At 47.9% G+C, this 19,826-nt stretch overlaps 6 protein-coding genes across 6 annotated transcripts; 3 read left to right on the top strand and 3 right to left on the bottom strand.

Annotated features, from left to right (window-relative positions):
• Positions 1–2,763: 2,763 nt before the first annotated feature.
• ASPWEDRAFT_48520 (ATP-dependent RNA helicase SUB2) lies at positions 2,764–4,796 on the bottom strand (the record flags this gene model as incomplete). Its single annotated transcript, XM_040837113.1, has 5 exons — positions 2,764–2,809; positions 2,862–3,119; positions 3,170–3,530; positions 3,585–3,995; positions 4,550–4,796. 5 exons carry the CDS (start codon positions 4,794–4,796, stop codon positions 2,764–2,766), a joined length of 1,323 nt encoding a protein of 440 aa, XP_040691890.1.
• A 201-nt stretch (positions 4,797–4,997) lies between these two features.
• Positions 4,998–5,962, top strand: ASPWEDRAFT_314624 (ribonuclease P Rpr2/Rpp21/SNM1 subunit). Its single transcript, XM_040833550.1, has one exon. It carries the CDS (start codon positions 5,200–5,202, stop codon positions 5,779–5,781), a length of 582 nt encoding a protein of 193 aa, XP_040691891.1. The 5' UTR covers positions 4,998–5,199; the 3' UTR covers positions 5,782–5,962.
• A 1,296-nt stretch (positions 5,963–7,258) lies between these two features.
• Positions 7,259–7,954, bottom strand: ASPWEDRAFT_48521 (uncharacterized protein; the record flags this gene model as incomplete). The annotated part of the gene is made up of 2 exons (XM_040837114.1): positions 7,259–7,489; positions 7,679–7,954. The coding sequence occupies 2 exons, from the start codon at positions 7,952–7,954 to the stop codon at positions 7,259–7,261; spliced, it is 507 nt and encodes a 168-aa protein (XP_040691892.1).
• A 1,559-nt stretch (positions 7,955–9,513) lies between these two features.
• On the top strand, positions 9,514–10,374 carry ASPWEDRAFT_48522 (WW domain binding protein 11; the record flags this gene model as incomplete). Its single annotated transcript, XM_040837115.1, has 1 exon — positions 9,514–10,374. One exon carries the CDS (start codon positions 9,514–9,516, stop codon positions 10,372–10,374), a length of 861 nt encoding a protein of 286 aa, XP_040691893.1.
• A 925-nt stretch (positions 10,375–11,299) lies between these two features.
• On the bottom strand, positions 11,300–13,527 carry nimA (serine/threonine protein kinase nimA; the record flags this gene model as incomplete). Its single annotated transcript, XM_040837116.1, has 3 exons — positions 11,300–13,303; positions 13,359–13,411; positions 13,476–13,527. The coding sequence occupies 3 exons, from the start codon at positions 13,525–13,527 to the stop codon at positions 11,300–11,302; spliced, it is 2,109 nt and encodes a 702-aa protein (XP_040691894.1).
• A 611-nt stretch (positions 13,528–14,138) lies between these two features.
• ASPWEDRAFT_35828 (ankyrin repeat and BTB/POZ domain protein) lies at positions 14,139–16,396 on the top strand. The gene is made up of 3 exons (XM_040834304.1): positions 14,139–14,419; positions 14,528–14,613; positions 14,679–16,396. Exons 1-3 carry the CDS (start codon positions 14,186–14,188, stop codon positions 16,225–16,227), a joined length of 1,869 nt encoding a protein of 622 aa, XP_040691895.1. The 5' UTR covers positions 14,139–14,185; the 3' UTR covers positions 16,228–16,396.
• The last annotated feature ends 3,430 nt before the right edge of the window (positions 16,397–19,826 follow it).

A 19,826-nucleotide genomic window follows, 5' to 3' on the forward strand; every position in this document is an offset into this window, starting at 1 on the left:
CAAGAGTCCAGACTCGCGCTGATGCTCTGATTGCGTTTGAATCAAACCGGGAATCGAAGCTAAATTCCTTAGCGTCCATCCGGAACAAATCAAGCCATCCGGTTAAAATTAGCTTCTGTTACTATCTATGGTACCATTGTGTGGGGCCCGTCCAGGATGTTTGAGCACGCTGTCCAATAAGAGCGAATGCAGTGGGGCACAAATTACAGAGCCGGCCAGGCACGCGGCCCATACTTTATGCCCATTGTTTGCGGATGTTGTTTGCGAACACCGACAGCCAGGCATAAAACTAGTTAGATAGCAGAGCTACAGAGTAATAGAACTGCATTCAGATAATAGAGTACGGAGTACCGTAAGTGGTATGATCATGCAAACCCATCTCATCTGACATCTAACATGTACATACTCCGTAGGAGTTCCTGCACCTACCTACATACGGAATTAGGTAGCGGGTATAATTGTGACATGTACAATTCATTGTTGCTATATGCGCTGTTCCAGAACATGATAGATGAGGGCTATTCATCAAAAATATCATCTACATGAGAAAATTAGAGGATGCTGCTTACTTTTGCTGGGGAAAAAAAAAAAAAAAAAAAAAAAAAAAACTGAATCCATGGATCGATTCATATCCCCACTGTTTCAGGTGTAGAATATCAACAAACAATCTCAATCTCAATCACTATTGTCATTGTCTATCATAGTTACTTACTACTTGCCACAATGGCGGCACATAATAATCAGCCATCCGAAACCATCCAGCTGGACTCGACTAGTAATCAACAATATGGGGTAAGTATGTACGATTTCGATTTCGTTGACGTAAATCCCCTCTTCAGATCGATGCACTCGGAACAAAACAAAAAAGAACAAATAATCCAAAACAATTATTATGTAAATAATCTGAATAATAACTATGGATAATGAATCGCCATGAAACACAGACCTCTTGCTCTCTACCAAAAATCCTAACCGAGACATTTCTAGCTAAGCTAAGCTAAGCTAGAAACAGACTCTTTCTTTTCTCCACCGCTTCAGGGTCTTTACTTTTTTTTCCCAATTCCCATCCAACAAAGAGCGGAGATGTTGGGTTTATCTTGGCGCTTGGCATCGAGCATAGAGCCTTTTATACAGTGATTAGATAATCTAATTAATCTAAACTAAGCTGATCATTTCAATAAATCCAGCTCATCACACTGTAGCTTGAAAAGATAACAAAGACGATAAAAAGGAGAAGTTAGACAGTAAATTAACACGAAATCGATAACCGAATCGCGACGTCACGACTCGAGCATGGACAATCTCACTGGCCCCAACGACACGAGTTGATCAACTTTGTAGATCTCACCGTCAACCACTGCGCGAAGCTTAATAAAAAAAAGAGGCTTGTGTGTTGGATTCAGCCATCCTCAGTGGCGAGACACTGTTGGGCACAGCCACGTATCTGTATCCACCTTTATGGCGCAACGCAGAGCCGAATTCAAATATATCCATCCATCCATACTGTGTACATCCATCCCGTCCATATGTACATACTACTAAGATAAAATCATGGAAAGCGATGAATGCATGAAAATCATATTTCACAGCCCACACTGTGCGTCACTCAGGGTGTGGTATGACATGGTATCCAGCCGATCTTTATCTTTCTCATCCAGGTTTTCCAGGTTTCTGGTCTCGGTTGGGCCGTTGCTTTTCGTTCTAGCGGGCTAGTAGTAGTTTAGTTGGTTAGTAGACGATGGGCACTATTTCGTATTATTTTTTATGTACCCACCGGTGATCTTGACCAGACTATTTCCTCTTCGGGATCTGCTAGACTTGCTGTAAAAGATCGTGATCATGTTCATGGTGAAGGAATTCTCGAGTCATTAGTCATGGATTACCAAAACTCTAAATAGCAAAAGATAGCACAGAATAAAGCAGGTACCCGAACAACTGAATGAACCCCAAGACCTAGCCATCAATGACATGACTGCATCGGATCATGCAGTCATCCATTGCAGTTTTAAACAATATGCACATAGTCGACTGCTGTATACAAACTTCAAGCCAAAATCTGCATACTCGCCTCGACCCAATTGGCTCTGATTCCTGATTCAAAAGCCGGTGATACAAAAAGGAAACCCCTTTTGTGATAGCATGATCACTGGATGGGCTTCCTTAAAAAGGCAACGGGAAAAAGGAATATCACTCTCGATGCCCAATCACCTCGCCACGGACAAGTCCGTTTTTTCTCCGTTTCTTCACCCCAGCCGTGCATATACGAAGAACTGGCCGATTTGCAAATCCTCCAAGACTATCGAGATCCGGCTGTGATTCTGCCTGTCTAGCGAGTTGCCTTCCAGATGGCCATCTGAGATTCGTTTTCTGTTTGCTGCTTCTTCTTCTACCCCTCTTTTCGAAGAATAACTATTGCCATATCCATGTACAACATCCAGATAATGTCCGTCACGTTAGATAGTCCAGATCAGAAAAAAGGCAACACAGTGATCAACATTTATGCATACAGTACTACTACAGAAGGCAGCATTTACGGTAAGAAAATTAACTTATGACCGAATACATTTTTCCTCCAGATGTCTCTGATCCCTTCCATCACATTTCACTCGGTGCCTCGAAGAAGCGAGAAAAAGACACTGGGGGACACAAAATCACAACCGAGCCATCACGCCAAAAATAAGAAAAAAAGCTATAAAGAAAAAACACGGAAATGGAACTGAAGTGGCATCGAGATCTTGCTGATCATCAAAGTAGATTCACCGATTATGCCATGTAAGTGCTGGAGTCAACGCCACCCTCGGGGTATTCACTACAAAACTGTTAGCTTGCGTGTTCAAATCACGAGATTTGGAAATACATACGGGAGGGCAACTTCGAATCGCTTCTCAATGTCCTTAAGGACCTTCTCGTCATCTTCGTTGCTGACGAAGGAGATCGACAGACCCTTGGTACCGAAACGACCGGCACGACCGACACGGTGCAAGTAGGAGTCGGCATCAGCAGGCAAGTCGTAGTTGATGGCCAAGTTGATACGCTCAATATCGATACCACGTCCGAACACGTCGGTGGCAACACAGATACGCTTGTTGAACTCCTTGAACTCCTTGTAACGTTTGATACTATATAGAATTAGCGACGTGAAATGGGTGTTCCTCAAATAGAAACTCACCGCTCCTCCTGGCTGACACCAGAGTGCACAGCGATACTGGGGAAGTTACACTCGCGCAGCAGCTTGTCCAATTCGTTGGCACGGAGTGTGCTCTTGACGAAGATGATGACCTGGTTGAACTCAAGGCTGTCCAGAAGCTCGTTCAGCTTGCGGTTCTTCTCAGACTCAGCGAGCTTGACGTAGTACTGCTGGAGACCGTGGAGAGTGAGCTTAGTGTCGTCATCCACGTAAACCTCGAGCGGGTTTCTCATGAACTTCTTGCACACAGGTCGGACCTCCTGCGAGAGGGTGGCACTGAACATCATAACCTGCTTGTCGGCGGGGGTAGCGCGGAAAATCTCCTGGACATCACGGCGCATGTCTTGAAACAAAATGTGAGCGTGGTTCTAGTCATACATATGCTAATGGCACTTACCAATCTGGTCCAGCATCTTGTCACACTCGTCAAGAACGAAAGCCTTGACGTTGCGAAGAGACAGCTTCTTGTCGCGAACCAAAGCATTCAGACGACCGGGGGTGGCGACAACGATGTTGGGGTAGGTCTCCTTGTTCGACAGAGCTTCGACATCCTTCTGGATCGGGGTACCTCCGTAGAAGACAGCGGTCTTCACATCGGGAAGGTACTTGCTGAATCTGGCGTACTCGTTCTTGATCTGGTAGGCCAACTCACGGGTGTGGCACATGACGAGGATGGAGCACTCTCCAGGAACGGGTTCAAGCTGGTGAAGGGTGGTCAAGACGAAGACAGCAGTCTTTCCGAGACCAGATTTGGCCTGGCAAAGAACATCGACGTTCAAAATGGCGGTCGGGATGCAGACTTGCTGGACTGTAATAAGGCGGAACGGCATGTTAGACTTGATATTCGATCCATAGATTTTGAAAAAAGAAAAAGCAATCCGCGTCGCAAAGTCCGTCCATCCCCTGGAGTCACCAAGACGAAGCAGGCGATGCAGAGTCTTCTACCGGGATCAAAAAAACCAAACCACCAAATCGGCAATAGAAACTGCTGCAATACAATACCCCCTTATCAGGAGCTTTCTGCAGTCGACACAAGGACGTTTACCGCCCGGGCAATGGTGACCAAAGCCCCATGCCTTCTATCAACGCACCACGATCCTCCCAGAAACCTTGCTCGTGGCAATTTTTCGGGGGATGTTGTTGATCTTCTTGGGTAGTCTCGCCATGAGGTTTGTTGAAGCAAAAGCAACATGCGGTAACGCGGCTCTGCTTATTCACTTTTTGCAGACAATCCTCATGTCGCCTGCAGGCTCGAACGATATAGGTGGCCAAACGCGACTTATGAATCCCCCGCGGAGATGGACGGACGTTGGAACTTGGAGCAATTGAGGGATGCTTGTGGGAAGAATATGATCAACTAACCCTCCGATGGATGTTCGAAACCGCAGTCGGTGATGGCACGTAGAAGTTCTCCTTTGAGCAGAAAGTCGCGGAAACCGGTCGAGTGAATACCGACATAGCTTCCCTTCTTGTCAGGGCGGCCACCGCTGACGGTCAAGTCGCCTTTCTTATCTTCTCCATTGGCGGCGGGGGCAGCAGTGGTAGCTGCGGCATCAGTGGTCTGAAGCTCCTCGTCGGAGTAGTCAATGAGATCTTCCTCGTGAGACATGTTGGTTGTTGGTGGCGAGAAAAGTTGGATGGATGAAAACTGTGGTCGTCGCGGCGCGTTCTCCTAAGGCAACAAAGCCGAAGAAGTCTGATATCGGGGGAGGGATTGGGAGTTGGATGGGAAACGTAAAAAAGACGAGACAATTCACAAGTCTCCTCTTTCAAACAATTAGGATAAATTGAAAAGCGGACAAAGGATGGGGTGGGAGGAGAGGCGATGGGGACGGAGTGAAGTTCGCGGTTGCGAGGGATGAAAGGATGGACAGTCCACGGTCCCGTGACATGTCGATTAGTCACTCCAGCTGAGCCGCCAACAACAATACCGCCTTCGGTTAGCGCCAACAGGCTTCAATTTTGGTCCAGATTTCGTGCGAATCGTCGACTTTTTTTTTTTAATTTACAAGATGGCAAAGAATAAAGGCAAAAAAGGCTCTGCGGGGGGTGTGAATAGTCATCTACGGGCACGGTTGAGCTATCTACATAATGCGGCCAACTATCTACAATCTGCAACGAAATCCAAGCAGTCAGAGCAAAGCGTCGACCAAAACACCAGCGATGGGAACAACAACTCAGCACCAAATGTGACGCGGACTGTACCCCATATCGTAATGCCTAGAATTTCTTCTGAAGAAACGCAAGATACCGTGAATCAAACAGCAACTTCAAAACATTCACCACATTTATCCCGGGTATTCATTTCTCAGATGCGTGGCGTATCATTGAAGTCACAACTCCGGCTGCCGATAGAAGTGAAAAGATCATATTGCAAACGCTGTGATACGCTTCTTATTCCCGAAGTCAGTTGCACCCAGGAAACAAGGAATGCAAGCCGTGGCCGCAAGAAGCCATGGGCAGATGTACGGGTCGTTCGCTGCACAACCTGTGGGACAGAGAAACGCTTTCCTCAGACAGAAAAGCGTAGCAAAAGACTCCCCCAACGGCAGAAAGAAAAGCAACAAGAAGAACAGCGAACCGCAGAGACTTGAATTCGTGCATTGCCCATCTCCGACAAACGTCATGGAGTCTGACTGTTGCTTTTACCAGGGGCCAAAAGAGAGCCGGCTCGGCTGCAGTTGTAGCAATTTCTGCTACCGCCACTTTTAAAACGACACTGTGTCTCGATGTGGCCTCCCGGTTTTCCTTGAAGTGGCGGTGAGCCTGGGCGTCAAAACCCTTCCAAGGGTGATTACTTCATTTGCAAGTTTGGCAAACACGGCGTCATGATCTACCTCCTGTTCCAGCTCTTTCTAGAAGGTCCATCAACTATACTGGAACCGCTTGCACTGGGTGATGGTTCACCCAAAATTTGCTGTCCATCAGGTGTGGGTGGTAATCGGGATGGAAAGGCATGCTCAAACCCCGGCAGGAAAACCGAGGATTGATGCCGGCTATAATAACGACAGGGATGCCGAAAATCCAAAATGATAGAGTCGAAAGCCGCTCTAGATGGATGCCCCGTCTATTGTCAGCTTACCAAGGGGACGTGCTGATTCCATCAAGATTTTTGGTAATCTCAAAATTGACAAAGAGAATGATCGACAATTACACATCAGAGCAAATAATTATTCAAGAAAGAAAGATGAGATGGCGAGGATTTCATAAGCCAATCTCAGTGTATAAATATCATTTGTGCTGCAGACAGTAATGCAAAATTGGCTGTGGTTTATGAAAACATGACGTTCATGACATATTCATATAAAAGGCATACACGCAGTAAAACATAACCGAGCATGATAGACAAAGGATGCAGATTGGGGAATCGCAACATTGCAAGAGACAACAGAACCAACATCATAAAACGAATCGACCGTGGTTCTCATAAATGGAATGAAGTCGCGGGTGCTATTAGGTATCAAAAAGCATCGAAATCAGTGAGCGACCAAAAATTCCCAAAAAAATAAATCAGCTTGGAACTCCAACGCTATTAACACCCTGCTATTCCTGGCAAGTTTCGATTCGATAAGTTTCGATTCGATAAAGCGGTTTCAAAAGATTCAACGTGGCCGTGAGGCAGGTATCCAAGTCTTTATACAACGATCCTATCCAAATCCGTAAAATCAAAAGGGAGGAGCATAGACAATATCTTCCTTTGGGAAGATGCGATAAAATGCCACAGCTATACAAAGCTGCAAAGCAAGGTCCGTGAGGACAGTGTTAGTTTATAAACTCAACGTGCCCCCTCCAACTTTTTTACTTTTTTTTTCTGTTCTTTGCTGGGGTTGAGACATTTGAGTGGTTTTTCGTGCGAGGTATCGGGGTTAAAAAAATGGCATGAGATGTCAATAAGACCATCCAGCAGTCGGCCAAGAATCGCAAACATTCGGTATGTAAAGGCCTCCAGGGCAATAAGGTAAAGAGGTTGCATAGTTTCATAGGGGGTAAAGGAATGGGACGAAAGTATCAAGCGATGACAATCCGGTGGTTTCGAAAGCATGGCAGCGGTAAAAAAGTAGAGTATGTGATTTAATGTCTGCGACGAGCAGCTTGGTCAAGACGCTGATCAAGACTTTCGATTCTCCCACGGTATTGTTTCACGATTTCTCTGATATGTGCGATTTTGGCAAGCTCATTTTCCAAGTCGTCAACTGAGGCAAGAATTGAACGGGTGCGAGCGATTTCAACATCCGCATTGTGGACCACATTTCCGGCGCGATCGTAGGTATTCTGGATTGATATATTCATTTGTTCCTCTAGCTGTGTTCCATGTTAGAAAACGGATAAGAGATCATCGGGTTGATGCGTGTTATGCAAGGACCACAGGCGCACAGAACAGCATTCTAGGTGGAGCAAGATGACGGAGAACAAAACTCGCACGACGACAATAGGTCCCAAGAAGAGTATCTGAGGGAATATAAAATGAAAAGAGGGAGACATCAAACGTACATAATCGATGCGATTCCGGATTTGTTCCTGCAGACCATCCAGCTGAAACGAAAGCGCCCTGAGACTCATAGGATCCAACAGCAATCGGCCATGACTGCTGGCCGCACTGGCAGCGCGCGAACTTGAGTTGCTGGTCCTCCCCGTCCCTCTGCCCCTGGAAATCCCGCTGCCAGCATGACCACCCTGAAGCGCAATCTGCTGTTGTTGTCGGAGGATCTGGATCTCGGAGGAGGTGAGGCCAAGCGAGGTGTCGGGAATCGAGGCTGATACGGACATTTGGTTCCGGCAGAGACATACTCCTACCGCGACTGGTCTAGGAAGCGCCGATCAATCTCGATGTGAGGAGACAGAACGGACCGAAGTTCATGGTGATGAACGTGGGAGGAGAGGGGGAGAAGAGAACGGCGGAAAGGAGAAGAGGAGAGGAAGAGAGGAAAAGGGAGAGTAGGGCGCGAAGCTTCTGTCCGGCCAGAAATGGAACCCAAGCGATATCCAGGAGTTATTTTGAATCAATTATCCAGTCTCCCCTCCCAGAATAGAAACTCCAGATGCTATTTGGGAGGAGGGCGAGTAGGAAAAAGAAGGAGGGGCGGTGATGGCGGAAGAAAAGAGCCGTTGGTGAGGAAGACGAAGGAAGAGTAATCTCAAGCACAGCGGCAAAAACGCAACCGCGGCGGCTTTGCGTTTTTTCGCCTCGTGAACCGGTCGAGTTACACAGAGGGGAATGATCGAAGTGGACTAAGAGGGAATAATAATGATGGTGGTGTGAGGAGACGCCGGGAGACGAGGATGGGAGAGACGATCAGATCAGGAACGCTCCAGGATGATGCCTCGGAAGACAATGGAGGAGAGGGGCATGAGATTGTGATTCTGCAGTTGTGTGATGGATTTTTTTTAGTTACATGGTTCAAATAGGTAAATGGAATAGTTACGACTCTTTCCTCTATCCTTGTTCTCTACTGTTCGTTGAAGATTGCGATATATATTCACTCATGGCGGAGAAACAACTTAAACACCAAACAACAAGATAGTTTGGATAGATACCTCATTTTACCAGGATAATAAAGCCATCCAATTGATCTTCTCGATAATACCAAAGCATCACCTTAATTGACCCTCAAACGCGTGGTCGCTTCTTGACGTTTCTGCATCCTCTCCGCCCGTCCCGAATCTCTTCACTCTTCCTGACCTCGAAAAAGCAGCTTCCTTTCCACCATTTCTCCGCAGATCCTCCACCCAAATAACCACTCACCTCCAACTACTACAAACCGACTTCATTTCCGAAATCTTCCCAAGCCAAGATACCAGCAGCTAAAGCTCTGTCGCATCAGCGCCTCTTGAAACATCGTGTCGCCTCCTCCGTCACCCGTTCGCGCCGACCAGCTTCTGACGCGGGAGAATCGACAGCACCTGGAAGAGAGCAGAGAATCCCCCCATCGAAGACCAAAAAAACAGGGCTGCCCAACTCGTGAGGCTACATACATCACAAATTCATCACACGCTTTCCTTCTCTTTATTGGCGATCGCGGAGGTTCGTGCCAGAGGGGGGAAAAAGACGGTTACTGGTCTTCATGCACCTTGCAGTTCTAGCAACCTGTGAGAAATCCCCAATCCTTCTGTCGCCTGTCTAGTCTGCTGCAAGAGCTCTAGACCGCCAGAAGCTGCCCGACACACCCCCTCACGGAAAACCTCCATCAATCACTGCATCAGGGATCCAAAAAACCGACGCTAGAATTTGTCTACCAGCATAACTAGGTGCGGCCCGATCGACATTGCGAAAGCCCACGATCTACAACAGGCGAACAACTAGGGAAAAGAGCTAGACACACATCACCATGGCGAAAGATAAGGAACGCTCCGTGAACCCTGCCGCGGCGCAGCGGAAACAAGATAAACAAAAGAGCTTGAAAAAAGGAAAAGCAGAGGCGCTGGCACGCCGAAATGAAAAACTAGGCCGTCGCAATCCCGAGCGCATCCAACGGCAAATCAACGACCTGAAGGAAATGCAACAGTCCGGGCAAAAGTTGCGGCCACGCGAAGAGCAGATCCTAGAAGCCCTCGAAAAGGACCTGCGGGCGGTGCAGAAAGCAAGAGAAGCTCTGGGCGACAAGGCGCCCAAGTTCCACAGCGGTGGTTTTAGAGATCGTGACGATGGCGATGGTGTACTCGGGAAGAGGCGGAGGAATGAACATAGCCGTTTCGGACAAGACAGCGATAGTAGTGAGACGGATGAGGAGGTGCGGAGGATACCCATGCCCCGGGACACACCCCCGCCTATTCCACGACAATACCAGAAGAGAAGAGGACCGGAGACAGATTCGCAGCATGCTGGAAGCCAGGGACCTCATGCCCTACCATCGAGACCGCCAGTGGTGGAATCCAAAGCGGTCTACGAAGCCCAGCCAGAAGTCAGGAACCTACGCCAGGAAGCTATCAACAAGTTCATCCCTGCTGCTGTCAGGGCTAAACAGGATGCACTCAAAGGACAAGGGAAGCTACTGGAACCAGAGGAAATGGACAAGCTTGAAAAGGCAGGATACCAAGCCAGAGCTATGGAAGCAGAAAAAGACGCAAATACCAATAAGCCCGCTACTGGTGATGACAGTTACCAGAGATCATTGGAGGAGGAAGAGAGGCGATTCAACCAAGAACTGAGATCCGTACAGATCGAGGAAGTCGAGGATGAAGAAGCATAAACTGCGCCGATTGTGTTATTAATGACGATTTCTGCTAGAATGAGGCGTTTAAAAGGTTGCCACCCGGCGTACAGAAATGTATAATTATCATCTTCAAGATACGAATCAGAATGTAAAGCATTACTTAAGAGGTCTCAGCTAACAAAGGCGAATACTCCGTGTAGAGAACTGGTCAAAGTAAAACAAGAAATTGGAAACCTCCCAGAGATATCGAATTAGATATCGGGATTGCGTTATCAACCCCATGGAATAAGATAGCAAAATTTGTATGTACAAGACGACCAACCTCCCTTAACACGCCAACCCAAGTACCCATTCATTAAACGCCATTCGAAGTCAACCAAAGAAAGAAAATAGGAAATGTACAAATGAGCGAGAGACTGAGGTCGGAATAAAGAAGAATGCGTTATTTGGTATCCAGAAGGGGAACCAAGAGGGAATAAAACGCCGCACTGACACCAGAGTCAAATGCAAGAAATAAGTGTACAGTTATCCCAAATATAGGGTGCCTGACGTTTCAAAAAACAATGAATAAACAAGGACATCACGGCATAACAACAAAGGAAATGATAAATGGGGTAGAGTCTCAGTCAAATTGGTATTTGGCGTAGACGCAAATGCTTCGAGTCTCCCAAGTCTCGCTTGGAAGAGCTCGCTTTTGACAATGCACACCACCCAGGCCAAGAACTCCAAGATATTTCGATTATCGAAGAAAGGCGAATAAAGCAGCGAGAGACGCCGGTCAGGAAAAAACACCCAAATGCCCGTGGAAGCGCCTTTCATGCTGTGGTAGTTGTTTCTCACGGATCAACCGATGAACAAAAGAAAAAAAGAAATAAATGTTCATCCACATATAATCCTGAGTGTATCGAGTTAAAGACTTTCAAGTAGGAGTGAGAGGTACCCATGAAACCCCGAGGTTGATTTACCTCAAGTTACGGATGACCTTTCTGCCTCGGGCCAGGAAAGGACTCGGCATCTCGTCCCTCTCTGGATCCCACACAGCTGGTGGCTCTCGGTCTGAACACTTCAAGGAATTAGAGGATGCTGTGCTGCGAGAGTCGCTGGAGGCCCTCTTGACTTCGTCAATAGGACGACCACCGGCTCTTGCTTGTGCAAGTTCTACCAGAGTTCTGCCGCCCATGTTGCGCTGCATAACAGCCTTGAACATCTCTTCACCGCCACCGTTGGCTTTGGTTGGGACCTGTTTCACTCCAGACTTGCGAGTGGGGGATCCGGCATCTGCAGCCAAGTTTGCAGAAGATGGAATCTTGGACAGGCGTCGGTGAGGAGATCTAGACTTGGACTCTCGCTGGGGAAGCTCAGGCTGGCCACCTCCCGACATCTGAGGAAGCCTTGAGGGGTTTGAGGGGAAAAGCGGAGGCTGGGTGCTCAGTTTCTGCATGAAAGCAGCTGTGTTCTGTCGGAGAAGGGGCCGGGAAGGTGCCTTGAAAGGATCAGGCTTCACCTTGGGCCGAGTAGGGGAGGGCAAGTCGGGGATATCATCTTCATCATCGGAGTATGCTAGAGTAGGCTCCCATTTCGTCTTCTGCCGTTCTGCCTCTGCGAAAATGTTTTTGCCCGACCCTGCGCCTGAAGTACGACGCGGCGACAAAGAAAGAGATGCGATGGAAATTGGGGAGGGCTCGGCCATCTGCACGTCAACGGGCGAATCGACCACTGTCTTGGAACGATTAAAGGGGGTCCGTGTCTCCTTCTTGACAGGCTTGGCTGCATTGGCAGTTGGGGATTCCAAGGACAGCTGGGTGATGTCGGTGCTTGAAGGATAATCCGTGTCATCTCCATGGTTGGAAGACTGGGAACGTCGGGATCCACTGTCGTCTCTGAAGTTGTTGCTATTCTTCTTCTGTTTTTCAACCTCCGCCGCAACTCTGTCGTTGACCTCGGTTTCGAATCTCTTGCGAAGCTTTTCCAGTTCGCTCTGCACCTGACGGTCAATCTCCAGTCTAGCCTTCACTTCCCACTCTCTGCGAACAGTGTTTTCGATTTCGGCCTTCACCTGTTGCTTTTCCTTCTCAATCTTTGCGAAGGTCTGCTCCATATCCCTAACCTTTTGAAGCGCTGCCTCTTCACGTCGTCGAAGTGTTCTACCGAGGTCGACGACTTCTTTCTCCTTTCGCATCAAGCGGATGACGGGGAGGTTGATCAAGGCGGCAGTGTCAGGACGGTTGTCCGGGTTGACGCGCAAGCAGCTTGCGATGACGTTCTTCAACTCAGGGGAGTAATAGTCCGGCAGAGGAGCGAATTTCCCTTCACGGATCTTCTGAACAAGCTGGATATGCGTTCTGGCGTTGAAGGGGGGCTCCTTTTGGCAAAGTTCGTACATGATGCAACCGACCGCCCAAATGTCGGAGCGCAGTGTGTATTTTTCAGCAGCGCAGATCTCGGGTGACATGTAGAAGGGAGTGCCAACGTATGTTGAAGCAAAGTCATGGGACTGCATGAGCTTAGACAGACCAAAGTCACCGAGTTTGACTGTGTTGTCACTACCCAGGAAGATGTTTTCTGGCTTCAAGTCACGGTGTAGGATAGTCATCTGGGCCTGCTTCCCTTTGAGACCAGAAGGCCTTGGGCCAGGGCCCAGGACATTCGATCCTACTTCCACTGGATCCGTACCATAATGGCAACGGTATAGAGCGGTGACCAGTTGTGACAATATGCGCCACACAAATTCCTCCTCTGCGTATTTGTTCGACTTCTTGAGAGTCTTGATGATCATACCGAGATCACCACCTCCGCAGTATTCCATATACAAGTACAGGTCCTGACTTGCCTTGAGATGCTCTCGGTGGTAGTATGCGACGATGTTCGGGTGCCGGAGGGAGCTGAGGATATTGAATTCGGCGGTGAGCTGTTCGCGCTCCTTCTGGGACATCTTGATGTAGTTGATTTCTTTGCGACAAAGGATCTGTGTTCTTGTCAGCTATCATGGTACTCATCGAGTCATCATCGTGGGGTCTTACGAAGCCATCGGTCTTTCGCTTCACTTTGCGAATGATTCCAAAGGAACCACAACCTGAACACAAATACATTAGCTTCGCTCGCCATGAGGGGAGATGTTATGATGGAAGGCGTCTTACCAATCCTTTCCAGCACCTCATACTTGTCTGCCTCAGCCAATGCAATTGCCATTGTGGCAGTCGAGTCGATTGAACCACCGATAAATTTGTCTTCAAGAAAGAAAGGGGGTATAGTCGGGAAGAAAGGGCGTTCAATCTGATGATGAGTCTAGCTCATTTACGGTTATAATGGTGGAAAAGTTGGACCTGTTGGTTAGTAGTGGACAGTCGAGTCGGGGGGATGGACATGAAGCAGAGAGGAAGATCCAGAGAAGTATTGAAGACATGCAACACGGTCAAAGAAGCCTGGGATGTTTAGTTGCAGCACCGTTGCTGAGCAACGCCGTGAGCATTGGCCCCATCCCGGATACTGCAGGCGGTGAGGGCCAGGCGGTGACACCACGCGCCCATCACCAGTTGCATTGGAAACCAATTATTTGCTGTCTGGCAGTGTGAGAGTGTGGGATGTGTCACTCCAATACAATCAACTACTGTCTGCATGAGACCTGCATGGGAGTATAAAGAATTTCAAGATGTTTCCATTTTTTCTTTCTTTACACTGTGTCTGTCGAGTTGGCAGAACTCGAAGCTGTGACTTCATGTCGGGTGGCACTAACATTTACCCCACGTGATCTTGCTTATCGATAAGCATCTCCAACGGTTTCTGTCCCGCACTCCGCAACGTTCAAGTCGCACTTTTCATTCTGCCCATCGATTCAAGGTGTTTCGTGATGTCTGAACGGAATATTCTGAGGAAGGATCAGCTGGAAGTCAGCTTGCACAATGAAAAGAAATTGATCAAGGAGGGCACCATCAAGGACGACAACCCTCTTGATCTTAGTGAGCCGTTTCGTGAGCTGTGCGCCGCTTGTCGGACTGGTGATTTGAAAGTCTGCCAGGAAAAGATTTCTGAAGGGGTCAATGTTAATGCCCGTGACCCCTATGATTATACTCCACTGATTCTGGTAAGTCAATTCCAGCTGTGTGGGCCGAGAGTTTGCTTCTGCGGATGACCTGCCACGCCCTGGGTGTTATTTTCGGTGCATTGACGAGAGATCATACGAATACCAAAGGCTAGTCTTTGTGGTCATTTCGAGGCCGTTCAGCTTCTTCTTGAATCGGGGGCGCTGTGTGAACGAGATACCTTTCAGGGCGAGAGGTACTGCTTTCGAGCCCCGCTTATCAAGCCCTGATTATTTGTGGCTGACATGTAACTCCTTGCAGATGTCTATATAACGCCTTGAATGACCGTATACGAAATCTACTACTGGAATATGACTATTCTAAATCCACCGATCCTCTCCAGCCTCTGGCTGCTCACATAACCTCGCTTCTCACTCGGGATCATCCGGAGACATCCGATATCCTAGTGACTGCGGCCGATGACTCTCTCTCTTTGCATAAATTTATACTGGCAGCTCGGTCTCCTTACTTCCAAAAGAAACTCGAAGATGCCCCCGAAACGTCGACATGGAAACTGCCCAGCACCATCCCACCTGAAGCCTTTGGTACAGCGATAAAATATCTATATTTTGGAGAAGCTCCTCGCGATTTGAGAAGCGGGCCTGGGACTGGGTTTACTGAGTCGGAAGTCTTTGCGGGTATTGACAAGATTGCCAAATATCTCGAAATCCAGACTCTAACGGATAGTATACTGGATAGCGGAGACAGGAGAATGGCCAGGCAGAGAAGAACAATTGAAGTTTCCAAGGGCCAAGAACAGCTGGAGGGATGGTTCCGGGCGAACGTCCTTGGGAATAAGGTGGTTGTTGAGACTTCCAAGGTGGATGATGTCAAGTGGGATCGCGGAAACACAGCTTTTGCAGATGTTCTGCTACGAGCTGATGAACTTCCCGAAGAGGTTGAGGAAGGCAAGAAGCCCAAGTCAACCATTTTTCCTTGCCATCGAGCAATGCTTCTTCGGTCTGAGTTTTTCAATGCCATGTTTTCCTCGACCTTCCGGGAGGCGTCTGTTAAGGACGAGTTGAGCATCATCCCTGTGGACTGCTCTGCTGATGTCCTTGAGATCGTGCTGACGTTCCTCTATACCGAAAAAGCCGATTTCTCCCTGGATATTGCGGTTGATGTTCTATTCGCAGCTGATATGCTGTTTATCGAGAAGCTAAAGACCAAGGCCGCGATTGTCATCAGCTCTCTTGGAAGTGGTGACATGTCGCAGGCAGAAGCTGCAAAGACTCGCGGCGTTAAAGAGGAGGATGACCTTGATATATATGCAATTATGCGCGCTGCCTGGTTAACACGGGTTCAACGACTGGAAACGTTTGCAGCTCGGTTCCTGGCCTATCGACTAGAAGGTCACATTGACTCGCCCGAATTTGCGCAGCTGATCCAGGAGTCAGCAGCTCGGATCAAGGGGAGACAAGAAACCGACACTATTGAATTGCTGGATGACATTCGCTTCTACCTCAATGAACGGTTTAGGCTGAGATTCGATGATGCTGGAATTGGCGAGATGATGGCAGAGGAGGTGCGGCAGAAGGCTGCTATTGGTGCTGCGGACGAAGACCTGATTAAGCTTGCTAAGGGGTTTGAGGGACTGGATATTCCCAGTAAGGACAGCGACGCACCTGCTGCAGATACAGTGGACGGTGCAGCGCCTGGGAAGCCAAACCAGAAGGCTGAACGCGACCCTGCCATCAAGACTTTGGATGGTGCGGTCGCAGGTGACGAATTTACGAAGGACGCCATCAACTACGAGATCTTGATGGAGAAACTAGACCATGTTTTGGAGGAACTGAACTTGGAAGCTTAGATTTGGATTGCATATATATATATAGAGTGGTCAGATATACGAAGAATATATGATGATGAATAAAATGGATGTCTCTGAATTGAGTCTCCAGGCAGGATAAACCAATTCTCAATGATATTTTACGGTGCTTGTATACTTACAAGCCATCAGATATATATCCACAGCAAGTGCTCTAAAGCCTTTTGAATAAATATACAATTGCAATTGGCTCATTTGCAGTTCATATATCGTTTGATTAACAGATATACATTTACAATTCCTCACTATGTTTTCTACAATCACTTGAATCGAATAAATCTATTCCAGCATAAACCAAGCATAAAACCAAACCACAATACTGGTGATAATGCCAATAGTCATTATACTAACTCTGGGCCATTAACTCTATACAAATCTATCGGCCGAGACTGGGCACAGACCGATGCAATCAAAAACTGCGTCACACCACCAGCGACCAGACCAACCCGACCAGAGAGAGCCGCAGTAAAAGTAAGAAAGAAATGAGACCAAAAATTTAGGAAAAAAAAGTGTAACTTTGGCCTCGTGTTTGTCTGAAGTCTGTGCTCCATCGAGTCCAGTTGCCCAACCGCCGGGATTTTCATTGTTGGCGGGTGTTTCACAGTGTGCGGATGAACCCGTGTTACTGCAAGTAGTACGGACTCCAGCACAAAAGTAGAAGAAAACACCTCATGGCATTACAGGCTAGGGAAGAAGTGTGACAGAATGAGCAGCCCTGCATAGGGTTTGGGAAGGAGGAATCAGGATGAAGTTTAACACTGACTTGTCCTCCACATCCCGTCTCGGTGTGGATGTTTCTATACAGAGTGTAGAGAGAGTATACACTATACGCAATGTATACTAGATAGCTACACCGGGCATTCTTGTCGGGGGATTTCCCGCCTCTCAGATTAAGAAGGATTGACATCCATGCAGGGGCCTCCACCGACAGTTGATTATACACAGATGATCGGGGGAAAAAAAGACACAACCAAGTGGGCGAAAATCAACTGCGGCGGCTGTTGATCACTGGCGACTGATTGGCGATGGCGATGGGCTGTCTCTTCTCCTCCTGGCGGGTGCAAGGATGTGTCGGGCATTTCCGTCGCGGATCATCATCCATGCGGAGGTTTTTTTTGGAGATGAAAGAGAAAAAGAATAGTAAGACTGTCAGAGAGTGGTTGAATGTTGGGTATCGACGGACGACCCCCGACAACTCTATTTTGATTATTGCAATGTTTTATGCTTCACGCGAATGGTGTTGGATTGCTTGCTGATCGACACCTGACGGCCTCGATCGGGTGTGCGGGGATGTTGGCTTGATTGGTGCGATATTCTGCGGCCACGAGGGGATGGGATCATGGAGTTATGCTGATGCTTCAGAGTTCGGATGAATAATGTCTCGTCTTGTTTTTTGGTGTTTATGATTTCATAGCCATACACACCAAGAATCCAAAGGCAGGAGGATATGATGCTATCCGGATGAAGTTATCTCCAAAGTGGCGGCGGGATTTTCCCAACTCCCCGCTTCGACGTGGATTTTGCCTCCAACACAACCGGTAACTCACTACGTCTCTACGCTTCAAACTAACACAGTGGACAACTCCATCGAAATATGGGGTCTCTGTTCAGCAAATAATCAATGTCTTTGCATCGGCTAGATAACCCTGCCTGCCCTTTTGCCTCCTGCGGATGATCTGTCTGTATCGTTCACCGTGCTCTGACCAGGCCCAACACTGACCACCAACAGACCAGGTGATGCCTCGTCTATGCGGGCTGCTCGAGCACAATCCCTTGTCATTAGACACAGTAAAATCACGATATTATTAATGGACTACAAACCTGGCCCAAGCCCGCCCGACTCTGGAACGAATCCAGATTCCCATGCATCAACACGATCTGATGCGACGAAAATCACCCGGTACTTGACCTTGGCCCTGTCCATGTGTCCGGACGGTGTACTCCGTTCAGGGATGTTAGCAAAACTCTCAATCCCAGTCTCAAAAAAGAAACAGACACAGAGAGACAAGATTCAACGGCTGGCTGGATGAATCCACTGTCATGCAGTAGTAAAGGCGATAAGCGAAGGTCAGCACGAGGCATTCGAAGTCAACGGCGGGGTTTAATTCCTCCTAGACTGCTAGACTGACTACGATGATGACTGCGACTACGACGACTGCGACGAGTCCAAGACACCAATCCCCGTCCCCTTCCGCCCTAAGCCACCCAGGATGACATGGATCGATCCTACGGTCACAGCCGTATGTAACCCTCGACCAGTCTGCTGGTACACACTACACCATGTGTGCTGGCATGGACTCAGACATAACACCCAGTTCTATATCCCCAAGAACACTGCGCACCGTATGTTTCATGTCCAGTCCAGCACAGACCTACCTGCCCATGCGGGGACAGAAACGACATGCAGACACCTGGAACTGGAAGCCTGGAAGCCTGAAATCCTGAAAGCCAGAGGATCCCTGTTGCAACCTCAAACCTCTGCGCACTTAGCAGTGAGCAGTGAGCACAGGTGGGCGCAGTATCACGTCATATTAATAAGAAGACCATGGATTTCAGCAGGTTTTTCTCTGCTGTACTCCCACGACACGTCCAATGGATTCGTATCTGCAGACGGGAACTGACGGTCTTCCGGAAATGATATAGACGAGTCACATCATCGCGTACGGACATAACCCTCGTTATAGGACAGGAAAAGACAAGCAGAGTTACACCAGCGCCGAAGGGGAGGCAAAAGGGAGGCAAAAAGGGAGGAATAGAAAAGAGTAATCTGCACGGAGATGATCACCAGAAGATCGAAATTCAGCATCAATCAGAAGCCAGAGTGCTCGACATACACACGTAACATGTGTGTGTGATGTACTGTATGTACGTCGGCACACCGTTGTCTACATCCAGTCAATCAGCCCCAGCCCAGCACCGCCATGATACGATGGTGCAGATTATACACCACCGATACCGAATACAGTTCAGCTCATCTAATCAGTCGGTGGCACAGATGGGCATGGGCTGAAACAGCCATTATGCGGTCCTGATCACATTGGGGTATGGATCTTGGCTGTGTTGTGTCATGGAGATATCTACATAGTACAAACAGACCGACACGGAGTACTAATTATTCTAATTATAATTAAATTTTATGAATATCATTGCTGAAAGCATCTGTGATAATTGTGATGGACAATGTTATCTTTACAGGGATGATGGAGTATGGCAAGCATGAAATACTCCATATACTCCATCATCGATATCATAGTAGCCTCAAGTATCCATACCATCTCCATAATAGCTCGAATATACGTACATAGTTTCAGACAATTGTTTCACATTATTAATCCAATAGAACCTCACTGCCTAACCTACATACCTAGTCTGACCTACATAAGTCACAACTCCTCAGAGGCGATCATTGATGCGCAACCGACTCACGTCGATCCATAAATACGATATCAATTAGGTACCTCTTGGTAAAATAACCGGGTCGTCTGGCCTTCTCATTGCAGTAAATTTTTAGTTAGTCTCGGTCGCAAAACCTTCTTTAGGATTCCACGCTAGTCTGCTTCTGTACAAGGTCCCGAGAAATA

Source organism: Aspergillus wentii, assembly GCF_001890725.1.
Source record: "Aspergillus wentii DTO 134E9 unplaced genomic scaffold ASPWEscaffold_2, whole genome shotgun sequence".
Classification (NCBI taxonomy): domain Eukaryota; kingdom Fungi; phylum Ascomycota; class Eurotiomycetes; order Eurotiales; family Aspergillaceae; genus Aspergillus; species Aspergillus wentii.

Excerpts from the sequence above, each read along its gene's own strand:
- ASPWEDRAFT_314624 (XM_040833550.1), top strand. The coding sequence starts at position 5,200 with ATGGCAAAGAATAAAGGCAAAAAAGGCTCTGCGGGGGGTGTGAATAGT.
- ASPWEDRAFT_35828 (XM_040834304.1), top strand. The coding sequence starts at position 14,186 with ATGTCTGAACGGAATATTCTGAGGAAGGATCAGCTGGAAGTCAGCTTG. Across the intron at positions 14,420-14,527 it reads ATTATACTCCACTGATTCTG|GCTAGTCTTTGTGGTCATTT; the intron begins GTAAGTCAATTC and ends CGAATACCAAAG. Across the intron at positions 14,614-14,678 it reads GATACCTTTCAGGGCGAGAG|ATGTCTATATAACGCCTTGA; the intron begins GTACTGCTTTCG and ends AACTCCTTGCAG.